Raw genomic sequence first — 23,515 nt, 5'->3', positions numbered from 1 at the left:
ATATACTATTTAAAATTGCATATTCGATCCCTGCCAGAACTCCCCAACCACCAAATCCTACTTTATTTTTTACCATAGCACACATCATCTTCTAACATACTCTATTATTAACTTGGTTACTGTGATTACTATTGATCTATTCTACTGGAATATAAGTTCAATAAGGACAGGGGAATTTTTTTGTATTTTATTCAACAGGGTATCTTCAACATTAGAATAGCACCTTACACAAGTAATAAAATACATATGTAAATAAATAAATATTTGTTCAATTATTGAATCACCCTTTTAATATATTTTCTCTGCTTTAAAATGAATTTTCTTTCTCTTCCATCTGTGTATAGTTCTCATCTCAAGTTAGAAATTAGAGACTGCTTCCTGGGCATCTTCACTGGAATATCCCGTAACAACTTTTCAAAATTGAAATAATTATGTGTTAGTTTTCCCATCCTTTTCTACTGTGTTCTTTATCTCAGTTAGTAATGATGCAGTCTCCCTCCCATCACCCAAGACCACCCAATCAGCCTGTAGTTCCCTACCTTGTTTACAAAGATTTTATGTGAACCTTGAAAATTGCCTACCTGAAATTCAGACACATCAAAAGTTGTTTCCTGGTCTAGCAATATAGTAAGAAAAAGCAAAATAGCTGTAAAATTAAATTAAAATAAAGAAAATGAGTTTAGCATGGCATGACTTATTCTTTTTGTGTACATTCTGGCTCTTGGCACCACTACTTCGTTAAGTCCTCACCCAACATCCAATTGATAACTGATAGACTCTGAGATTTAATTTACTGGCCTAGAGTTTACAATTTTTTATTCTTTTCTTTTTTAAAGTGAGGACATTTGCCATTCTCCAGAATTCTCACATCACTTTTATTCTCTAGTTTCTCAAAGATAGCAGATCAGCAGATGTCTATGGAAAATTATTCACCTGAGCCCAGAAAATTTAACTAATTAAAATAAGTCTCAATTTTCTTTATGAGATCTTTTGTGGCTTGCATTTTAGTTCTCTCTCATCAGTATTTGTTCTATCATTTTTAGTCTTATGGTTATTCTTTTTGAGCATAGTAGAATCAAAATGGCCTGAAATACTGCATTTCAAATAAACTCTCAGGTGATACTGATCTGCTGGTGCTCAGACCACACTTTGGGACTACCAAGTTAGAGAATATACTTAACTGTGTCCAGTACTTACTTTCCTGGCTCTGTCAATTCCTAGGATGACTTAGTTGCTTTCTGCTATGATTAGCTAGTTAATAGAGCTATAGTTAATTACCTTGATGATATCTCAGTGTCATGATCTTGGGATAGGATGAAGTCTTCAAAAGCTGCCACTAGAGACTGCATCTCCTGAAAATGCTACCATCTCCAAACTCCCTCATATACCTCCAAGTCAAGTGTTATTTAGCTGCACCTTAAGTCTTCTAGGCCTGTTTTCTTTAGGATTGCTTCTCAGTGGTATGAGGCAAAAATAAAGATAACCAAATTTAAGGCAAGCAATTGCCTCTTATGCAAAGGTCCTGCCCAAGAGAGCTGTATGCTGAAGCAGGAGCAGGGTCAGGCAGTGAACTGCTGGCAGTTCATGCCTCTGAATGTGTCCAGAGTGTAACACTGGCATTAGTCACGAGGCATCAGAATGTCAGCATCATTTGCTTCCCAGTCAAGCCTAATTGGATGGAAAAAAACACTGCTCTGATAGGCAGAACAAAGAGGACACAAAATAACCAGTTACTGTCAGCTGGGCTCTCCGGTAAACCTGAGTTAGAGCACATTGGCTTCAGCTACAGGCTGAATCTGGGCCTTCTGCTTTCTCCCCTGGAATAGAAATGGCCTCATCTCTAGAGGAGTCAAGAGTGTACTTCCTCACTCGTAAGCGTGGCATATACATAATTCCACTAGTTTCTACTGAAGGGTGTAGCAGAGAGTAAGGAAACTGACTACAGGAAATCAGCAGCTGAGAAAGAGGAAAACTGGGCCTAGTTCAAGAGGAAGGTATAGGTGTGACTTCTGCATGTAATAAGAAGAAAATTGTCGAAGGAGGAGCAAGCAGAATAGAGAGACAGAACACACATAAATTCTCTTCTTTAAAACATAGTAATCCTACCTAATAATGCAATGAGAATGAATGAAATCTCAGGCAGGGAAAATCAGATTTGCAATTGCTTTTTAATGGAGGAACACATTAAGAGGGTGAATAGAGAGGCAAAAGCATGGGGAAGGGGGGCAAAGGATCCCATCTCTCTCTAATCCAAGTTACTCTCAGACTGTCCACAGTTCTGCTTCTCTAATAGGCTTTGCCTATGATTGTCTGACCATTATTCTGTGTGTTCCTGCTTGAGGGTCTCCCCAATCTTTTGGAAATGGTAGTCCCTGGTATATACGTGGTTGGGAATAAAACATTGAGTATAATATTATAAATTGTTTTTAGAATCACCTTAATTGTGGACATTTGTTTATTTTCTGGAGCCCTATAATCTAAAGTCCCTATTCTAGGGAGAAGGAATCTTATCTTTCACCCTTTTTTGAGCAGAGGTGAGAGGGACGGATGGGAGTAGGTAGAGTCAGCTCTTCTCCATGTCTGACTAAAGTTTGGATTGGGAGCAGAAGTATCCCCAAGAGGAATAAATAACTGTGTTGGGATGAAGAGCAGAACAATTAACTATGTTCCTTTTTTCATAGATAAAAATTGACAACTCTGGTCACTGTGCCACTGAAAAATCAGCCCTCATCACGCCTTTGGCATAAACACGCTAGTTATTTCAATTGACTTCAGTATATTGAAATATACTGAAGTAATATTTTTCAGTATCCTACTGGTAAAACATGTAGGTACAATAAAATGGAGTTTCCGACATGTTTAGGTTAAAGAGAGTTCCCTAAAATGCATTATATATTAACTTGATTTAAAAAATCAGAATCTAGAAGTCTTAGCCAGAGCAATCAGGCAAGAGAATATAAAGATATAAAAGGTATCCAAACAGCAAGAGAGGTCAAACTATCTCTCTTCATAGATGAAATGATTCTATACCTAGAAAACCCCATAGCTTCTGCCTAAAGCTTCCGTGATCTGATAAACTTCCGCAAAGTTTCAGGATACAAAATCAATGACCAAAGTCAGTAGTATTTCTATTCACCAATGTCCAAGCTGACAGCCTAATCAGGAACACAGTTCCATTCACAATAGCCACCAAAGTAGTGAAACACCTACAAATACACCTAACCAGGGAGGTGAAAGATCTCTCCAATGAGAATTACAAAACACTGCTGAAAGAAATCAACGATGACCCAAACAAATGGAAAAACATGCTCATTTATAGGAAGGATCAGTATTGTTGAAATGGCCATACTGCCCAAAGCAATTTACAGATTTAATGCTAGTCCTATCAACTACCAATATCATTTTTCACAGAATTAGAAAAAAATCTTTTAAAATTCATATGGAACCAAGAAAAGTGCCCAAATAGCCAAAGCAATCCTAAGCAAAATGAACAAAGCTAGAGGCATCACACTAATTGACTTCAAACTATACTATAAGGCTATAGTAACCAAAACCGCACAATACTGGTACAAAAACAGACATATAGACCAAGGAACAGGTTAGAAAACTCAGAAATAAAGCTGTGCACCTACAACCATCTGATCTTTGACAAAGCCAACAATAACAAGCAATGGGGAAAGGATTCCCTATTCAATAAATGGTGCTGGGATAATTGGCTAGCTATATGTAGGAGATTAAAACTGGATCCTTCCTTTCATTATATACAAAAATCAACTCAAGATGGATTAAAGACTTAAATGTAAAACCTAAAAGTATAAAAAATTCTAGAAGAAAACTTAGGAAATACCATTTTGGATATCCGCCCTGGCAAAGATTTCATGACTAAGACTCCAAAAGCAATTGCTGTGAAAACAAAAATTGGCAAATCAATCATAATTAAACTAAAGAGCTTCTGCACACAAAAGAAATTATCAGCAGAGTAAACAGACAACCCACAGAATGGGAGAAAATGTTTGCAAACTATGCATCTGACAAAAGTCTAATATCCAGAATCTATAAGGAACTTAAATCAACAAGCAAAAAACAACCCCATTAAAAAGTGGGCAAAGGACATGGACAGACATTTTCCCCAAAATAAGACATATATGTGGCCAATGAGCATATAAAAAATGCTTAACATCACTAATCAGTGGAGAAATGCAAACCAAACTTACAATGAGATACCATCTCACACCAGTAAGAATGGGTACTATTAAGTCAAAAAATAAGATACTGGTGAGGTTGTGGAGAAAAGGGAGCACTTATACATTGCTGGTGGGAATGTAAATTGTTTCAGCCACTGTGGAAAGCAGTTTGGAGATTTCTCAGAGAACTTAAACTATCATTCAACCTAGCAATCCCATTACTGGGTATATACCCGAAGGAATATAAATTGTTCTACCATGAAGACACATAAACATGCATGTTCATGGCAATGCTATTCACCATAGCAAAGACATGGAATCAACCTAAATGTCCATCAGTGGTGGACTAGATAAAGAAAATGTGGTACATGTACACCATAGAATACTATGCAGTCATAAAAAAGGACAAAATCCTATTCTTTGCAGCAACATGGGTGTAGCTGGAGGCCATTATCCTAAGCGGATTAATCCAGGAACAAAAAACCAAATACCACTTACATGATACGTGCACTAAAATCTCAAACCTCACCACTATACAATTCATCCATGTAACCAAAAACCACTTGTACCCTTAAAGCTACTGAAATAATAATAAAAAAGCAAATCAAGCTAAATATTGAGTACACACGGACACAAGGAAGAGAAAAATAGACACAAGGGCCTACTTCAGGGTGGAGAGTGGGAGGAGGGTGAGGATCAAAAAACTACTTTTTGGGTACTGTGCTTATTACTTGGGTGACAAAATAATCTGTACTCCAAAACTCCATAACACAAAATACCATATACCCATAAAAAATCCTGCACGTATACACCCTGAACCTGAAAATTTGGAAAGAAAAAAAATCAGAATTGATTAAATTTGAATAAAAACAGTATTTTTTCTGGTTTTGCTTTTCCATTATGTGAAATGATAATTTCAACTTAATTCATAATAAGTAGTGCTCCTGCAGAATGTTTATCTATGCCAGAAGGAAAGAAATAATTGTGTTTTTTGAACTGAATTTGGAATTTTAAAAGTCTCTATTTTGTTTTGAGGAAAATCTGTTGGAAAATTGAAACCAAGCAGCAGCAGTAGCAGTAATAACAATAAGACCCCTCTTTCCTTAGACATGATATCATGTGCCTGGAAAATGTCTTCTGCCTCCTGCACCCATGCCTAATTCTCTTCTCCCATACTGAGTGCCTTAAGCATTTTACTACCTGAAATGTTCTAACTAGGAATCTATATAGGTGGTAAAAAGTATCCTACCCAGAAATTCCAATTCTCTTAGAGATTTTAAATGGGATATCAATCTCCATCCTTTGATATGATCTAGTTAAACAGATTGCTGTGGACCTAGAAACAGTCAAAAATAGGAGGGCACTTGTTTTTTGGGGGTTGGCATGGAGTAGCATTTTGAGGAATGAGTGGGGTACAAAAAGAGAACAGAAGGCACCCAAGAATTACATCTCCTTTAGGTACTTAAACTATTTTAAAAATTTGCCTGAATTAAAGTGACATTATCTTCCACTTCAGGAGGAGTGCATCTTATTTTAGAAAGTCCCAGGAATGCTGCTCTGATTTTTGAAGTGAACAGGTTTTACCAGCGTGAAGTACTGAGCCATTGGGAACGTGTGGAAATGGAATAGTAAAATAATAATGAGACAAAAGATGAATTTCACGAGCATGTATTACATCCCTCCCCTTAAAAATCTATATCACCCATGTTGAATTTAATGCATTGTTTTCAAACTTAACAGAAATCATTTAGGGGTTTAAAGTAGGCCACAAACTTGTTGCACTCATTACCCAAGTTACTTTCAAATCCTACATTCAAAGCACAAGAGTATCACATGTTTCTACTTCAAGGCTGCACGTACAGGAAACGAAAGCCCTCGACACAGCTTGGTAGCAGAAGATCCAAATCAGAGTAAATTGTGTAAATTATAACTAAATTGCAAAGCATTTGGACAAAGCAGGCATGCTAGTTAATCAGGAAAGCAGTCATATTTACTTTTCAATAATGCAGGTTGGAAGAGGAATTGGGGGAGGGAGGCATCACAGATCTCTTTTAATATATTTCTGAACTTGGCAACCTGATCTGGTTTTGTCACATATTTGCAGCTTAAAAAGTATTTGGCTTTTACAACAGCCAAAATAAGTATCCTTAATCACTTTCAACCTATGAACAGATGGGCAAATAGTGCTTTTATAAATGGAGCATACAAAATACTTCAGTATCAGCCAAAACTAATTAGTAGCAATATCTGAACCAAACTCTAAAACTGATTTAGTGTTTAATATATATTATCGTATAAGCATTAGCAGTTGAAAGGAAATTCCCTGTTCAAATGTTTGCCAAGCTCAGGGTGTAATGTTCGGACATGATTAACTTTCTAATTAACTTATTGTATCTTTTCTCACATGTAATCTTGCATAATGATCTCTTATCTCTGTGAAAACTATTTGATTTGATGCTTTGAGCATAGATTTGTCAAACTTCAAATGAAAAAGTAAAAGGCAGCCAGTCAGCCCTGTTCTTTCTCTCATTCTTAGAGTGACATTTGTAGGAGATGGCATGAAAACAAGTGGAGTGGTCTCTTCTGTGATGAAAACTTGTTTTGTATCTTGCCTTTAATGACTCACATTTTTATTTTCATGAGGATTTTTTAAGAGTTGTATAGAGACTCTTTAGTGGCTAAAAATGTCTGTAAAAATGACAATTTGCTCCGTATCAAAATTCTATGGTAAAGAAAGATAAATTTAAAAATTACATTTGGAGGGTAAGCAAAGAATAATTTCTATGATTCTCTAACTCAGAGGAGGTCACTTAGTCTCCATATATCTGACAGTCACAATACATTTCTCATATCTCATCTACCACTCATTCTTATATAAAGAATGAACATAAAGTCTGTGGCATAAAATTGAACATTTCTGTAATAGTCTGTCTGTATTTGTGATATGGCTGTATTTTTCAATACTCCTGAAACAAACAAATGAACAAAAACCTAAAGCCAGTTACCCAAGTCATCGTAACTATTGAGGATTGGCTATTGTCAATACCAACCTTTCTGTTGTCATGACATAATTTTTTCCTCCTTTGATTTCATCACACAGAGGATCAAGAGGGCTTGGAATTATGGATGTACTACTTATAAATTTATCATTTATAAAATCAGAATAATAATTATCCAACAAAACTTTTTTTTTTAATTTTGATTTTTTTTTTTTGAGCCAGGGTCTCACTAGGTTGCTTGGATTAGTTTCTCATTCCTGGGCTCAAGCAATTCTCCTGTCTAAGCCACCTGACTTGCTGAGACTACAGGTGCACATCACTGCCTCCATCCCTAACAATACTATTTTGAAGAGTGAAGGAGAAAGTATGTCTGAAATAAATGCTTAATAAAAGATTGTTACTACCACTACTGCTGATATTAATGGATTTAATTATTATACTTTTACTTTACACAGTGAATGCTAGCCTATTTTAGGAAATATGAACAAAATTAGAAAACAAGAAACTAATTATCATTTTTCTTTACAACCTAATTTTTTTTTTTTTTTTTTACAACCCAGCATCTAATCAGGAATTTGCATCAGTTTTACTGAAGGAGTCAATGAAACAATCTTTGAAGGAAGGTCCTGAAGAGGAGTTCCTTGGAAATAATTGTCATGATTCCTATCCATTCCTGATTTAGAAACACCGAGTTAATATAACCATTAATAATAATTGGCATGTTTTTGTAGTCTTTTTAAAAATTTTTTTATTTTTTAATTATTTTTTATTTTTTATTATTATTATTCTTTAAGTTTTAGGGTACATGTGCACAATGTGCAGGTTTGTTACATATATATACATGTGCCATGTTGGTGTGCTGCACCCATTAACTTGTCATTTAGCATTAGGTATATCTCCTAATGCTATCCCTCCCCCCTCCCCCCACCCCACAACAGTCCCCAGAGTGTGATGTTCCCCTTCCTGTGTCCATGTGTTCTCATTGTTCAATTCCCACCTATGAGTGAGAACATGAGGTATTTGGTTTTTTGTCCTTGCGATAGTTTACTGAGAATGATGGTTTCCAGTTTCATCCATTTCCCACAAAGAACATGAACTCATCAGTTTTTATGGCTGCATAGTATTCCATGGTGTATATGTGCCACATGTTCTTAATCCAGTCTATCATTGTTGGACATTTGGGTTGGTTCCAAGTCTTTGCTATTGTGAATAGTGCCGCAATAAACATACATGTGCATGTGTCTTTATAGCAGCATGACCGCAATAAACATACGTGTGCATGTGTCTTTATAGCAGCATGATTTATAATCCTTTGGGTATATACCCAGTAATGGGATTGCTGGGTCAAATGATATTTCTAGTTCTAGATCCCTGAGGAATCGCCACAGTGACTTCCACAATGGTTGAACTAGTTTACAGTCCCAACAACAGTGTAAAAGCGTTCCTATTTTTCCACATCCTCTTCAGTACCTGTTGTTTCCTGACTTTTTAATGATCACCATTCTAACTGATGTGAGATGGTATCTCATTGTGGTTTTGATTTGCATTTCTCTGATGGCCAGTGATGATGAGCATTTTTTCATGTGTTTTTTGGCTGCATAAATGTCTTCTTTTGAGAAGTGTCTGTTCATATCCTTCTCCCACTTTTTGATGGGGTTATTTGTTTTTTTCTTGTAAATTTGTTTGAGTTCATTGTAGATTTTGGATATCAGCCCTTTGTCAGATGAGTAGGTTGTGAAAATTTTCTCCCATTTTGTAGGTTGCCTGCTCACTCTGATGGTAGTTTCTTTTGCTGTGCAGAAGCTCTTTAGTTTAATTAGATCCCATTTGTCCATTTTGGCTTTTATTGCCATTGCTTTTGGTGTTTTAGACATGAAGTCCTTGCCCATGCCTATGTCCTGAATGGTATTGCCTTTTATGTGGTATAGTCTTATATATATATATATATGTATATAAATACATACATTTTTTAAAGTTACAATTATATAATGCATATAATTTAATATCCTTATTTTTTAATATCAATTTTTGAAATGACAAGCATTTGCTCAAATTATTACATAATGTTCAAAAACAACACCTTTACGACCTCATAATAGTCTGTTGATTGGGTCTAACACAATTTACTTAGATACTTGTTTCTAAAGTTTTCTATTATAAATGAAACTGGGGATGGATGTCTTCATGTATATAGCTTTTTTCATACTTAGGGGAAATTTCCAAAAGGGAAATTACTAGGTTGTATGCTCTTGATTCATATTGCCAAGTCAATCTATTTTCCAAGTAGATTACACAATTGAGAATAATGTTGGAAATGCATCTTGAACCAAACTTTCACTGGAATTTTATAGGTTCACAGGGTTTTCCTCCTAAATTTGGAAGTAAAAAATGGTGCCTTATTTCTATTTTAACTTAAAATAATTATTGAAACATTTTTCTGTATGTATGTTTCTAATTATTTTTTGCCCGGTGTGTGTTTTAACTAATCACAAGAAAAAATTTATTTGAGAACATGATGACACCTTCAAGGCACTCTGGTTGTGTGGTTCTCACAAAAATATGTTCAGAAATTATTATTCCAAAGTTAGGAAATATAATGCAGATGAAATATTCGATGTTCATTTTGGAAGGGAGATTTTATATATATACATATGTATCTTTTAATAGAGATATAAAATTTGAAATTAAGTGAAAGATGCTTTTATGAAGACAGGTTTGGTTCCTGGAAACTAAAAGAAAAATGAGCCAGGCTTAGTGAGGCATACCTGTAGTCCCAGCTACTTGGGAGACTGAGGTAGGAGAATCACTTGAGCTCAGGAGTTGGAGGTTGCAGTGAGCTGTGATCGTACCACTGCACTCCAGCCTTGGTGATAGAGCAAGACTTTGTTTCTACAATAAAATAAAAATAAAAATATATTAATAAAAGGAAAATAAAAGAAAAAGATCAGCAATAGATATTGTTTTATCCAGAAAAGAAGTATAAATCTGAAATAATGTGAAGGGAGCCAGTCCCCTTTGCTTGTCTGCACATTATTACTATTCTTGGAATGTGTTAGGTGGTCAAAAACTAAATGACTGACTAATGTTTTACCTTTCCATCCAGGGTCATCATGTATCAGTGAAATCTATGAGTCATTCTTTGGTTATAGATTCAGTAATAACTTATATAAAGAAAGGGGGAGCCCTAGAGATTCTAATTATTTTGGAGATTAGTGCTAGACAGAATTACCTGTGTTTGTTTGTCACAGGGTAGCAGGTGCTTATTCCCCTTGATTGTAAGATATTATATACTACTTATGCATTATGGAGGAAGCTAAGTTGTTTGCTTTCTCATCCCTATCTTGTGATCAAGATGCATTCATAAAGCATGGTTGTGACTGTATAAGTTTGTTCAGCAACTGTTTCTTTGGTGTACTCATTATTTATTTTTATTTACAGACAAAATTGTATGTATTTATTGTGTACAACATGATGCTTCGAAGTATATATACGTTGTGGAATGACTACATCGAGCTAATTAACATACGCATTACTTTACATAGTTATTATTTTTATGGTGTAAACACTTTATGTCCACACTCTTAACATTTTTCAAGAATACAATATATTGCGCCACTGCACTCCAGCCTGGGCGACACAGCGAGACTCCGTCTCAAAAAAAAAAAAACAATACAATATATTGTTAACTATAGTCACCATGTTGTACAGTAGATCTCTTGGACTTATTCCGCCTATGTAAATACCATTTTATATCCTTTGGCCAACATCTCCCCAACACCTGCTCCCAAATGCTCCAGCTCTTTTTGCCACCATTTTACTCTCTACTTTTGTGGAATCAACATTTTAGTTTCCACATATGAATGAGGTCATGTGGTATTTGCCTTTCTGTATCTGGCTTATTTCACTTAGCACAATGTCCTCTAGGTACATCCATGTTGTCACAAATTACAGAATTTCCTTCCTTTTATGGCTGAATAGTATTCCGTTGTGTATATATACTGCATCTTCTTTTTTTCATTCATATGTTAGCAAACACTTAGGTTGTTTCCATATCTTGGCTATTGTGAATAATGGTGCAGTGAGCATGGTGGTGCAGATATCTCTGACAAACTGATTTCATTTCCTTTGGATGTGTATCCAGGAGTGGTATAGCTGGATTAAATGGTATTCTGTTTTTCGTTTTTTGAGGAACCTCTGTACTGTTTTCCATAAGGTTGTGCTAATTTACATTCCCACCAACAGTGTGCGGGGGTTGCCTTTTCTCTGTATCCTCTCCAATACTTGCTGTCTTTTCTCTTTCTGATAGTAAATTCTAACATGTGTGAGGTGATAAATCATTGTGCTTTAATTTGTATTTCCCTAATGATTAGTGATGTTGAGCTGGCAATTTGTATGTCTTCTTTAGGGAAATCTCTATTTGAATGCTCTGCCCATGTTCTAGCAACTTTTGATTCAATATCATTAACTTGGTGTTTTACTGAGTCAGTTTCATTGGTAAATGTGGAATAAGGAATGGATTAAAACATGGATGCTTTTATTGTTTCATTAGCAAAACTAGAATCATATGATACTAACATATCAGTAACTTCTGTCTAGAAGACTGATAAATCCCCTGGGGTCATATTATATTCTTTCGTAATGATTTTATGTAGCAGGATTTTTATTGCCCCTGTCAGTTTTTTCACTGAGGTTAGGAATTAGGAATCATCCAATTTTCTTCTTCCAGGTTTTACCTACATTGCATATGATGGTAAAAGCACCCCCTTTCTCTTTTTAATGTCCTCAAATTTCCCAATATGTGTTTTCCTGTAACATTCCATTAATTGGCAATCCCTAACCAATATAGAAAAGAGCGAGCTGGATTTTTAGGAGGACCTAGTGGGCATCATTTTCACCTAAAGATTAAATCCACATTCCTTAATAGGAGCCACCATACTAGTTTACTGACTTACCTTCAAATGTTATATATTAAAATGGAAAATGGATTACAAACTTGATTTTTCAATTACATTATGATAGAAAAAAGTATCAATTCTTATTAAAACTTTGTAAATAAATACTTCTATAATGAACTCAGTAAAGACGTTATATATATATTTAACTATTGTTCTATTTTGTTTTAAAGATAAAATAAATGAAAATGTGTTCTTAATTTCCATAAACTTATTCACAATGATTTATTAACTTATTATATATATGAACATTTTCATTAGGACTTTTTTTCCCCTCAAGTTCTGAGGGGTTAGTTGAAACCATTTATATACTATTTAAAGGATATTTCATTCCAGTTTGTACTAGTAAAAGCAAACAAATTGAAGTTTATAAATTGATTCAAAGAAAAAGCTTTCTCATATTTTATTAAAAAAATATGAAACATAATTCAATCAGTGTATTCAATTCTAGATAATTAATTCTTATTTTGCTGATCTTGGTTTAAGCAGACTACCATATGAAGTTTTCTGTTTGTGGATGAAAAAAAGTCCTGAAATCCTGAATCAGTTCTTTTGCTTAGTCTAACAGGTTCATGGTTATGATGTCAGTTTAAACTGAGAAACCTGTACCCATAAGTCTTTTTCTGCTACTATAAATTGTTAAGAAAATGCATTGTTCATAAGGCTACCGTTCTTTTGATGTTTCTTTCAAAAGATGAAATTTATAACCTGTAACTTGTAGCAGGGCTTTGGGCAGAAACTACCTGCTAACGATATGATTGATTTGTATAATATGTGTAGCAAAAATTTGCTGTAATAATCAACAATCTTAGAGTGGAGAGGAATGGAGTCCTCTACTGAAGACATACATATTTTTTTTCTGTATAGATTTAGTCATTGATCACCTTGAAATAAGAACATATTGACAACAAGGACATTGACAAACATCAAGGTTTTAAAAATTTCATCCCTAATGTCACGACTTGACAGATAATTTACCTCTGAAACAAAATCTTTCAAAAAATCAATTTGACAGTTATTGTGTTAGTCTTTGAGTATAAACCTAAGTATATGCATCAGTTATCTATTGCCACAATGACATCACAAAACTTAGTGGCTTAAAACAACAGCTATTTATTATTTCTTGTGCAACAATAATGATGATCTGGTCCAGACCTGGGCTCACGCTAGTGGGTACAACTTCTCTCTTCCCCATGTGGCTTCTCATCCTTTAGAGACTTGCTGGCTTATTGTCATGTAGATGTAGGGTTCTGAAAGAATGAAACTGTGTAAAGTCTCTTAAAGCACATACTTAGAACTGGCACATTATCACTCCATTGGATTCTATTGGCTAGACTGATTCACAAGACCAGCTCGTAGTCCTAGAGTAGGTGAACAGGCTCCACCTCTTGATGAGTAGGGCTGCACAATCACGTTGCAAAGGTATGGATTTAAGGAGGCTTTAATTGGCCATCAATATACCGCACTGTGCTTCTAATATGTTTATGTTAATGTAAAAATATATATATGTACATGTGTAGTTTGAGATAGGGTCCCACTCTGTCACCCAGGCTGGAGTGCAGTGGCACAATCATGGCTTACTGCAGCCTCGACTTCCTGGGTTTGGGCAATCCTCCCACTTCAGCCTCCCATGGTAGCATGTGCCACCATGCCTGGCTAATTTTTCATAGTTGTTTTTGTAGAGACAGAGTTTCACCTTGTGGCTCAGGCTGGTCTTGAACTCCTGGATTCAAATGATCCACCTGCCGCAGCCCCCCTAAGTGGTGGGATAACAGGCATGGAGCCACTGTACCTGCCTTTATTAATATTTTATTTGTTATATATTCAACTTAGGCCAAAATTTTCCTGATTAGTCACCTCTTTTTATATTTTGAGATTTGATAAACAGGACAGCCCTCAATACAGTATTGAATTAGATAAAAATATGGAGCATTGTAACAAGGTCAAGGATCATGAGTCTTGTCAAGGAAAAGACATGACCCTGAAGTGGCAGTAGCCCATGCCAAGCTTTATTTGGGCAGCACATGGATAGGTTTGCATGAGAGGTCTCTCCCAGCAAAGGCCTTCCAGAGACCGTGACCTGGAGCCACTACCCAGAAGGAGTAGCGATCTCCTGTGGGAGAGGGAAATCAGAGAGGGGACTTCCATGTCTAGATGATGACACTCAACCACAGGATGGAGAATCTCTGGGTCATTGCACTCCAAAGAGCAGCAGTGGCATGAGGTCTTTTATAGCCCCAGGATGTGCCTTACTGATGTCTAACAGATATTGGAAGCAATTTCATGGTGTAGGCAAAGCAAGTAGACTCTAAACGGCTAAAAATATGCTTATTTGGGCCATATTTAAAACAACTGAATGTCTAAGAATTTTGAATTTGGAGCTGGCAAGCTTTTGAGCCAATGGTCCTAATATGCAGAAGTAAACATAAGGACAAATATATAGGAAACATCTTTGGCTTAAAAAAAATAAAATTGTTATAACATTTGTATAACAACCACACAAGACATACCTTGTCATGTCTTGCAGCCCTCCTTTTATATAGTGAAGAAGAAAATCTTTGGTATGATCCTGAAGCCATCTGGGATACCCAAAAGATAGGTTAAAAAGACATTATAATTGTTTTGTTCATTTGTTTTTTTAATTTGCAACTTGAGGCCTGGCACCGTGGTTCATGCCTGTAATCCCAACACTTTGAGAGGTGGAGGCAGGGGATCATTTGAGGACAGGAGTTTAAGACCCACCTGGCCAGCATAGCAAAACCCCATCTCTACTAAAAATACAAAAAATTAGCTGTGTGTGGTGGCACACGCCTCTAATCCCAGCTACTTGGGAGGCTGAGGCATGATAATTGCTTGAACTCGGGAGGCGGAGGTTGTGGTGAGACTAGATCGCACCGCTGCACTCCGGCCTGGGTGACAGAGCGAGACTCTGTCTCAAAAAAGGATAATAATAATAAAATAAAATTTGGAACTTGAATGTGGGGAAAATATTGAAAAAATTGTCAGATGAAGTAAAACATGAACAGAAGTCACAGGTGCCTTTTGAGTAAAAAAGAAGTAACAGAGACTCAAGTAACTAAGTAACTTTAAATGTTAGGAATACCAAACTTTGCAAAAAAGTCACAAAGAAGAGAAAAAAGATTCACAAGCACAATAAAAGGAATACTTATGTGATAAAATGAACTTTTTGATATATGGGCAAAGTATTTTGAAGGCACAGAATCGTTTTCCCTATGTTAAGAGCAGACTGTAATCAAAAATCAGTTTGTCAGTGTAACAAAAGTGATATCATATTCTAATTTTACTTTTAAAATATACCACCTATGTAATGTTTTATAGTTAAGGATTCGCAAGCCTCTCTGTTTTATGGTTAAGCTCATCAAAATTTACCATTGTCAAAATTTAGTGTATTAGCTTCTTTTCAAACTCATTATTTGTAAATACAATTTGTTTTCCATCAAGACTTCTATAAATTGTTCACTTCTATAAATTGTTCTTGTCTTTTCTTTAACATTTCAATTATCTAGAGATATAGTATTGATCAAAGTTCATCTGTTTCAGACCTAAGATAAAATTCATTTCTTTTCAATTGTTAATGAAAACCAGACAAATCACATTCATCATTTTGTAAACATGCTTGCATTTCTTCATATTTTTTATGTAATAGAGTTCTGATCACTCATATTAACTACAGCTTTTACCCCAAATAACTTTCAATTCTCTCTCTGCCTCTGTTGTCTGTGTCTGTCTTTCTTTGTCTCTTTTCTCTCTCTCTCTCTCGTACACATGCACGCACACACACACACATACACACACACACAAACTTTTCAGTAGAGGATTAAAAACTCTGTGCCTTTCAAGGCAACTTAGGAGACCAGAAGACTGTAATGACCTAGAGCTGTCACTTCAATAATACACATTACATATCACCCTACCATCACACATATTCCTTTGCTATTTGCATCTTGTTAGAACATGAAACCTTCCCTCACTTTTTGGCTTGGGTATTCAACTATTTCTATAACAGTCCTCTTATTTCCTCTGAGAGAAATGAGAAAAAGATGTCAACTCAGAATCTCTTAGATTTCATAGTAGATCTTGATGCTGTGGACAAGCCAGAAGTAATAATTACCGTTTCACCTGCATTCCACTTGATCTCATACATCAATGCCCATTCCTAAAATTTATTATATTAGCCAAGCAAAAATCATCTTAGAAGGCAGAGCTGCCTCTTTTCTAAGCTATTCAAAATCAGTCTTAATTTAAACAAACAAATACAAAACTTTGTTTCCTATTCTTCAGCTCTTCTGGCAGCTTTGTTTAATAAGACATCTATCCCTCAGTGTACAAAATGATATATATTTGGCTCAGTAATTTATAAAAATTTTCAAGAGAGTGAAAGAGAATGATAGAATGAATCAGCCACTGATACAAAAGAGCTACAGTTATAAGAATGTTGTACAAGGCTAATTTATTTCCTTTTGCAAAGAGGAAAAGGACTTTTTTTCATTTACACACATAGACACAAAGAGAACTAGCAGCCTCAGTTATACAGATATAGGTCAAAAATAAATATACAGCACAGTTTTCTGTGCTTCAACAAATCTCACTGGTTCATTGCAGCTACTTGGGAGTAGGAAGTTCAGGAAGTAAAAAAGATCTCCAACAAATTCTTCTTATGAGAATTTCTTAACCTGGGGCTGATCTCCATTCTAGTGGGTGGGAAATTTTCTCTTGAATGATATTCAAACTAGTGTTCAAAAATGGTGTTATGCTAGTGTTCAAATGACATACAATATAGAGAATATCAGGAGATAGTACAAGCTTCAAGAATAACTACAGAAAGACAAATATGAAAAGACAGAACTGGGATTTCCTGCCATCTACCACCAAACAGCAACTTTGTGGCTGGGTCAAATAATAAAAATCATACTCCACATTTCAGTTACCAAGAGAATAAAAATAATAGCCATGTACAAAACAGAACAAGACTTAAGAATAAACTTAACATAAAAATTAAACAGACTAAGAAAATAATGCAAAAACAGAGTGAGCGTGAGTCACAGATTCACTCTGAGAATCAAGAAACTTGGGTCTGGGATTCAGAGGTGTAGGTACAGATCATTTTTGGGGCAAGACTCGGCCCTGGTGAATGAATTTACCTTGGCATCTCAGTCAGTGGAACTCCATTTGTGAGAGGGCAGAAATAAAAACATTAAGAAGAAGAAAGCATTTTTATATGCTAAAAATTGCAAGAGAACTAGACTTTGGACTTTGGAAGACTTCGAAAAAACTGGCTATCATATGTAAAACATAACAGGTATATACATATAAAGAAAAAGCTGACACAAGGTTACCAAGATTACAGATAATCTGTTAATGGTAGTAAATCTTCAGTTTTCTCAAATGTTATTAATCACTGCTAGGGCCACTGTATTAGGGTTCTCTAGAGGGACAGAACTAATGGAATATATATATGAATTTATTAAGTATTAACTCATATGACCATAAGGAGGTCCCACAATAGGCCGTCTGCAGGCTGAGGAGCAAGGAGAGCCAGTTGGAGTTCAAGACTGAAGGACTTAGAGTCTGATGTTTGAGGAGGCATCCAGTATAGAAGAAAGATGTAGCCTAGGAGACTAGGCCAGTCTCTCTTTTCACATTTTTCTGCCTGCTTATATTCTAGCTGCACTGGCAGTTGATTAGGTTGTGCCCACCCAGATTAAGGGTAGGTCTGTCTTTCCCAGCCCACTGACTTAAGTGTTAATCTCCTTTGGCAACACCCTCACAGACACACTCAGGATCAATACTTTGTTCCTTCAATCCGGTCAAGTTGACACTCATTATTAACTACCACAGTCACCCATAGCCGTATTGCAGACTGGTCATTGTTTGCAGTATCACCCTTCCCATCTGCTGATCCTATAGGCCATGATCCTACCACCATAGTACAGAGACTCTCAATTCAAAGCATTTCAATGGAAGTTACTTTTCTGATGATGTTTGGTTAACAGAATATCAGTGCAAAATAATCAAATAATTTTGAAGTACTCTGTAGTTTAAAATAGCTTCTGGGACAGGAAAATTATTTGAACTAACCTGCCGTGTCATATGAAAACATTCTTTTTGGAATAGTTGTAGATAGACTGACAAATTTACTTTCTTTTGGATTTATTTTCATTAGAAGGTTAATTTTATCCATGTAATATTGATCTTGGCATATTCAACCTTCTTTGGAGGACTTTACTGATGTGTCCTGGTGATACCATGTATTGAATTCTATGTACCAATTATAATATATTTCCTATTTCAATGTATTCATCATTGAAATAATTTAAAACTGTGGAAGCGTTAATTTTTCATATTATCTATAATAAGAAATTGTTTTATTTTTAGGATAAAAGGTACTCCAAATGAAACTGATAAACTTGACAGTAAAGTTAAAAGAATTGGACCACACATAGAAATCTTCCAAGTGTTCCGAGAAAGAAAAAAATTCGTGATTACCCCAAAATTGATTAGAATGGTCACCATCATGCAGGCACATGTCAGGGGATGGCTTGAACGGAAAAGATTGCAAAGAGTAATGACCAAGGTAAGAGATCCATCAGATATTATAATGTGTTTAAAATTTCTCATTAGATTCAATTAAGTAGAATTTTGAATAGTCATCTGGTCAATATGCCTCTGATTTTTCTAAGTAAAATTCTGTGTACATACTTTTCTTGTTTGTTTGTTTTGTTTTTGTTTTTTTTTTGTTGTTGTTTTTTTGGAGATAGAGTTTTGCTGTTGTCGTCCAGGCTGGAGTGCAATGGCATGATCTTGGCTCACTGCAACCTCTGCCTCCTGGGTTCAAGCAATTCTCCTGCCTCAGCCTCCTGAGTAGCTGGGATTACAGGTGCCTGCCACCACATCTGTCTTGTTTGTTTCTGTATTCCAATGCCTAGAATGGGGTCTAGTATGTAGTAGGCACTCAACAAATACCTATTGTATTTGATTATATGTAGGCACTCAACAAATACCTCTTGAGTGGATGAATTAATATAATTGTAAAAGTTTATCATGGCAGTCTAAGGAGATCACACGCACACACATCCTTAAAGTTCTGTTTACACACATTTGATACATGCTATATAATTTAATTATAGCATTTCCTAATATCAGAAATAATTATAGAATCATTCATAACCTCTGGGACAAAAATGAATCTAAAAAATTGAGAAAGAATGGGCCAAAGATGAGGGTGAAAAGGAGGGATTTAACTGATAAAGAAAATGCTGAATTTCTATATGGAGATAGAATTTGCAATTAAAAAAATTACTTTTAAAGGATCAGAGCCAATATAAAGTAGATTGTTGACTTTTATTTGGTTATAAAATTTGTTATGATCATTGATTTTCTTTTTTATTCCATCACTGGCATGGTGCTTTGTCTGTTGGATGATTGTTTTGTTGATGTGGTTAAAGTTGTTTTGCCTACTGTCAAAATCCTAGTGTGACAGCCTGTAATGCAGTTAATAGTAAGTTTCCTGGACTGTGCCTGTGTGAAGGGTTGCTGTTGGGGGAATTCTTGATAACTTTCTGCTCTAGAGGGTGCACAGCAAATCACTGGATAATTGTCAGCACTGTGGCAGTCCCTCCACTGGGAGACTTCCATAGTCATATTGCTTTACTGCCACTTCAGAGTTTGTTGCTGTGGACAGTGTCTGCTAGAATGTCTGCTCCAAGTTTAAGGTTACTCAAGAGACTGTACAATTTCCATTCCCTATGAAAAATTTAGTTTGGAATTATTTGGAAATAATGAAGCAGCATCAAATTATCTTACCAGTCATACATCAAAAGACCACAGAGATTGCTATATTTTAATATGAATATTTTTCCACAATTAAAAATGTCCTTTTCCTTTAAAAATTTTTGTGCTGTTTGTTTGCATGTGTTTTGGTATAAGTAATAATGATATTAAAAAATTATAAAGACACAAAACAGGGTATGTTCCTCAATGTAAAGCTTCTAGGCTCTTACTTGCTTTCAATATTTTTCTCTAAATATTTATAATTTTAAAGTTTTAATACTAAATTAAATATATTCCATTGCTATTGGCTAAAAATGTTGAAATTCCAGGACATAGGAATGGTTGATAGCTACAATAATCAAAAGTGTTTGAAATTGGCTTTTAATAAATATTTGTTGAATCAATAAATTTGGAACAGCCCTGGAGAATCTGAATTTCAATATTACAATAAGAATAACTCAATGGTCTTCAATATTTTGGACGTTATAGAATTCTTTGAAAATTTGATAAAGTAGGAATTTCCTATCATTATCTCAAAAGAACAAAACAGAAATAGTAACAAAATCTGAACCTATTCATGAACCTATAGGACAGGTCACCTTGTATATAGCAGCAATCCCCAACCTTTTTGACGCCAGAGACCAGTTTTGTGGAAGACAATTTTTCCATGGACCAGAGCAGGGGCAGGGATGTTTTCAGGATGAAACTGTTCTGCTTTAGATCATCAGGCATTAGATTCTCATTAAGGGCACACAACCTGGATCCCTTGCATGTGCAGTTCACAATAGGGTTCTTGCTCCTATGAGAATCTAATGCTGCCACTGACCTGACAGAAGGAGCTCCGGCAGTAATGCTTGCTCACCCACCATTCACCTCCTGCTGTGCAGCCTGGTTCCCAACAGGCCAAAGACCAGTTGATTGGGGACTCCTGTTGTATAGAACAGTTTCATTACATAACATGTGTGCTAACACAAGTACCTGGAGACCTATGTTCATTTATTCAATAACGTATGTATTTTTTGATTTGATAATAGTTACCGTATACTGGGTCCAATTTCCTGCCTGATGTGTGAAGAGCATACATAGTCTAGTGAGCAATGCAGACAACTGAAAGAAGTCTTAGGTATCATTAGAGCATTTAGAAAGGCCATTTAACCCCAAGTGTGTTTGATGTGGCAATTGGATAAGACCAATAAACTGAGATCTGGAGGGTGAGGCTTTATTTTATCAGGTATACTGGGAGGCTGAGAGGCACAGGAAAGACAATATCAATGAGCTTAGGTGAGCTATTTACATTTACGGGCTGGGGAATAGCTGGGAGGACGATGGCAATAAAGGAAGCTGAAGGTAGGAATCAGATTAATAACGTTCTTAGAAACCTTAATAAGGAGTTTATACTTGGTGTCTGAGAATGGATGCCTTTAAAATAGATCAGTGACACCAATAGATCTGTATTTTTGAAAAATTACTGACTTTGGACAATGGATTGGGAGGAGAGAGTGACAAAATGGAGGGAGAATAACTAGCATGCTTTTTCAGTAATCCAGTGCATGGTGGTGATGGAGAAATGGACAGTTGATAGGACTTTGGGTTTGGTTGTATTTGGAGATAAAGAAGAGGGTGGAGTCAAGAATGATTTCCAGGGTCTTGTCTTGAGCAATCTAGTGTAAGGTTGAGAAATGCAGAATTTAAGGGAAAGGGCAGGCAAGAGGGAGCAGAAGAAAGGAACGAAGGTAGAGTCCAATTTTCAACACTGTGTTTTTAACACTGAGTCCAATTTTCAACACTGAGTTTAAAGATTCTGTGGGAAATCCTTGAGTTGTCTGGGAAGCAGCTGAGTATATGGGTCCAAAATTCAGAAGGGAGATTGGGCCATATAGAAAGACTTGGGATTCATCAGTAGTTCTTAAATTATTTCACTGAAGAAGAATGTAAAACCCTCTCATCTATAAAAGTACCTCATTTTGGCAATGAATCTCATCATATTTCTGAGAAAGCTCTTCCCCCAGGTGATGCTCCTTTACTTCATTCAGGTCTCTGCTCATTGTCACATTGTTGAAAAGCTGCCCCATACCTAACCTGTACAAAATAACTCTCTAATCACTCCCTGTCTCTTTTAAAACACTTTATTGTTCTTCATGGCACTTACTACCACCTAATATATATTTGTTTATTAGATTATTGCTCCTTTCACTAAAATGCAACCTCCTAAAAACAGAAATTTTATCTTTCCTGATCTTTATTCACAAGGTCTTGTACATTCTTGGCCCATACTGGGCGCCTAATACATGTTTTTAATAAATTATTTTCAAGAGAGTGAAGGATACATAACAGCATTTTGGGGCCAGGAGGGATTTGAAATTTGAGAAACCTCTTCTAAATATGTTGATGCAGCTCCCTGACCAAGGATGCCCTCCTTGAAACCTGCCACCACCCATAGATTTGAGAATCATTGTTACTGATACTAACTGGAGCCATGAGAGTCAGTGTCATTGTCTAGGGAGACTATATAGAGTAAAGAGAGAATCATAAAAAGAAAGATTGAGAGAAACTGGTTGGTGTTCAAGGGGAAGCAGAGGATGAGTATTCCATAAACACTAAAGTAGTAACCAGAGAGGTAAGAAGAAAACCAGAATGTGCTAGATCAAGGAACTTGAAAGGCAGTACAAGGAAGAGGGTTAGGTCCATAGTCTCCAATGCTGCTAGACAGAATTTTCTGGCTTTAGTAACAGTAAGTTCATGCAGCGAAAACATCTGCAGTAGATAAAATGAGGCACTATGAGGTTTAGAGAAGGATAGTTTAAGATAAAAAATATTTATGTATGCTTAAATGCTCATTGGAAGAAGCCAGTAAGAGGGAAAGGTTGTCAATACAAGAAAGATGAAGATAATCCATATTATAAGGCCTTTAAGGAGATTGGAGGGGGTGGATTTCTAATTTACTTGACAAGATTAGCGTTAAGTGAGAGGAAACATATTTCTCCATTGTTGCAGGAGAAGAAGATGTGTAGATGCAGCTAAGTGTTTAGACTTGCTGGTGAGAAGTTGGGGTTGCAATAAACTAATTGTTTTTTCTGCCTTTGTGAAGTAAGGAATTAGGCCATTTGGTGAGAGTAAGCATTTAGATGGGTTTGAATGTTTGAGGAGATTGAGGTAATACAGAAAATGGCAGAGAGATGCCTTAAAAAGCATGCATGAAATTCCAGGCCACTTTGAGAACCCCACTGATGTTGGTGATCAAGAATTGTAGTAGTATCATTTCTCCAGGGTGTATAATTTTCTTTAGTAATTATGAAAAATGAGGCATGGAGATATAATTACCCAAAATTGGACATCTTGCAAGTGACATAGTTGAGAATGAATTTTGAGAATCAAACATAAGGGTGTCTAGCTCCAGAGCACTATAAAACAAGGCCATTCTGGTACCAGAAGTGTCCAATTATTGCAAATGGTGGAGTCTTTTCTCAGGTCAGGCTCAACATGGACATTGGAGTTTCCTGCTGAAAGCCAAGGCTAGATAATACTCCCACCTGACGCTAATAGAGCTAATCCAGGTGAGCTCACATCAGAGACATGAAGCCAAGAACCA

The 23,515-nt window shown here is 35.9% G+C and overlaps 1 protein-coding gene across 5 annotated transcripts in view; it reads left to right on the top strand.

The window, feature by feature from the left end:
• The window catches only part of IQCM (IQ motif containing M), a 646,606-nt gene that overhangs the window by 242,264 nt on the left and 380,827 nt on the right, over window positions 1-23,515 (top strand). For all 5 annotated transcript variants that reach the window (XR_010120562.1, XR_008657267.2, XR_008657268.1 and 2 more), the window contains one exon: window positions 18,532-18,730. Coding sequence is in view for 2 of the 5 variants with exons in the window: in XM_063638261.1 (XP_063494331.1) it covers window positions 18,532-18,730 (199 nt within the window). In the remaining 3 variants the exon portion in view is untranslated. The remainder of the gene's footprint in view (window positions 1-18,531; window positions 18,731-23,515) is intronic.

Source organism: Symphalangus syndactylus, chromosome 4 (assembly GCF_028878055.3).
Source record: "Symphalangus syndactylus isolate Jambi chromosome 4, NHGRI_mSymSyn1-v2.1_pri, whole genome shotgun sequence".
Classification (NCBI taxonomy): domain Eukaryota; kingdom Metazoa; phylum Chordata; class Mammalia; order Primates; family Hylobatidae; genus Symphalangus; species Symphalangus syndactylus.
This window is presented reverse-complemented; position numbering and strand designations above follow the sequence as displayed.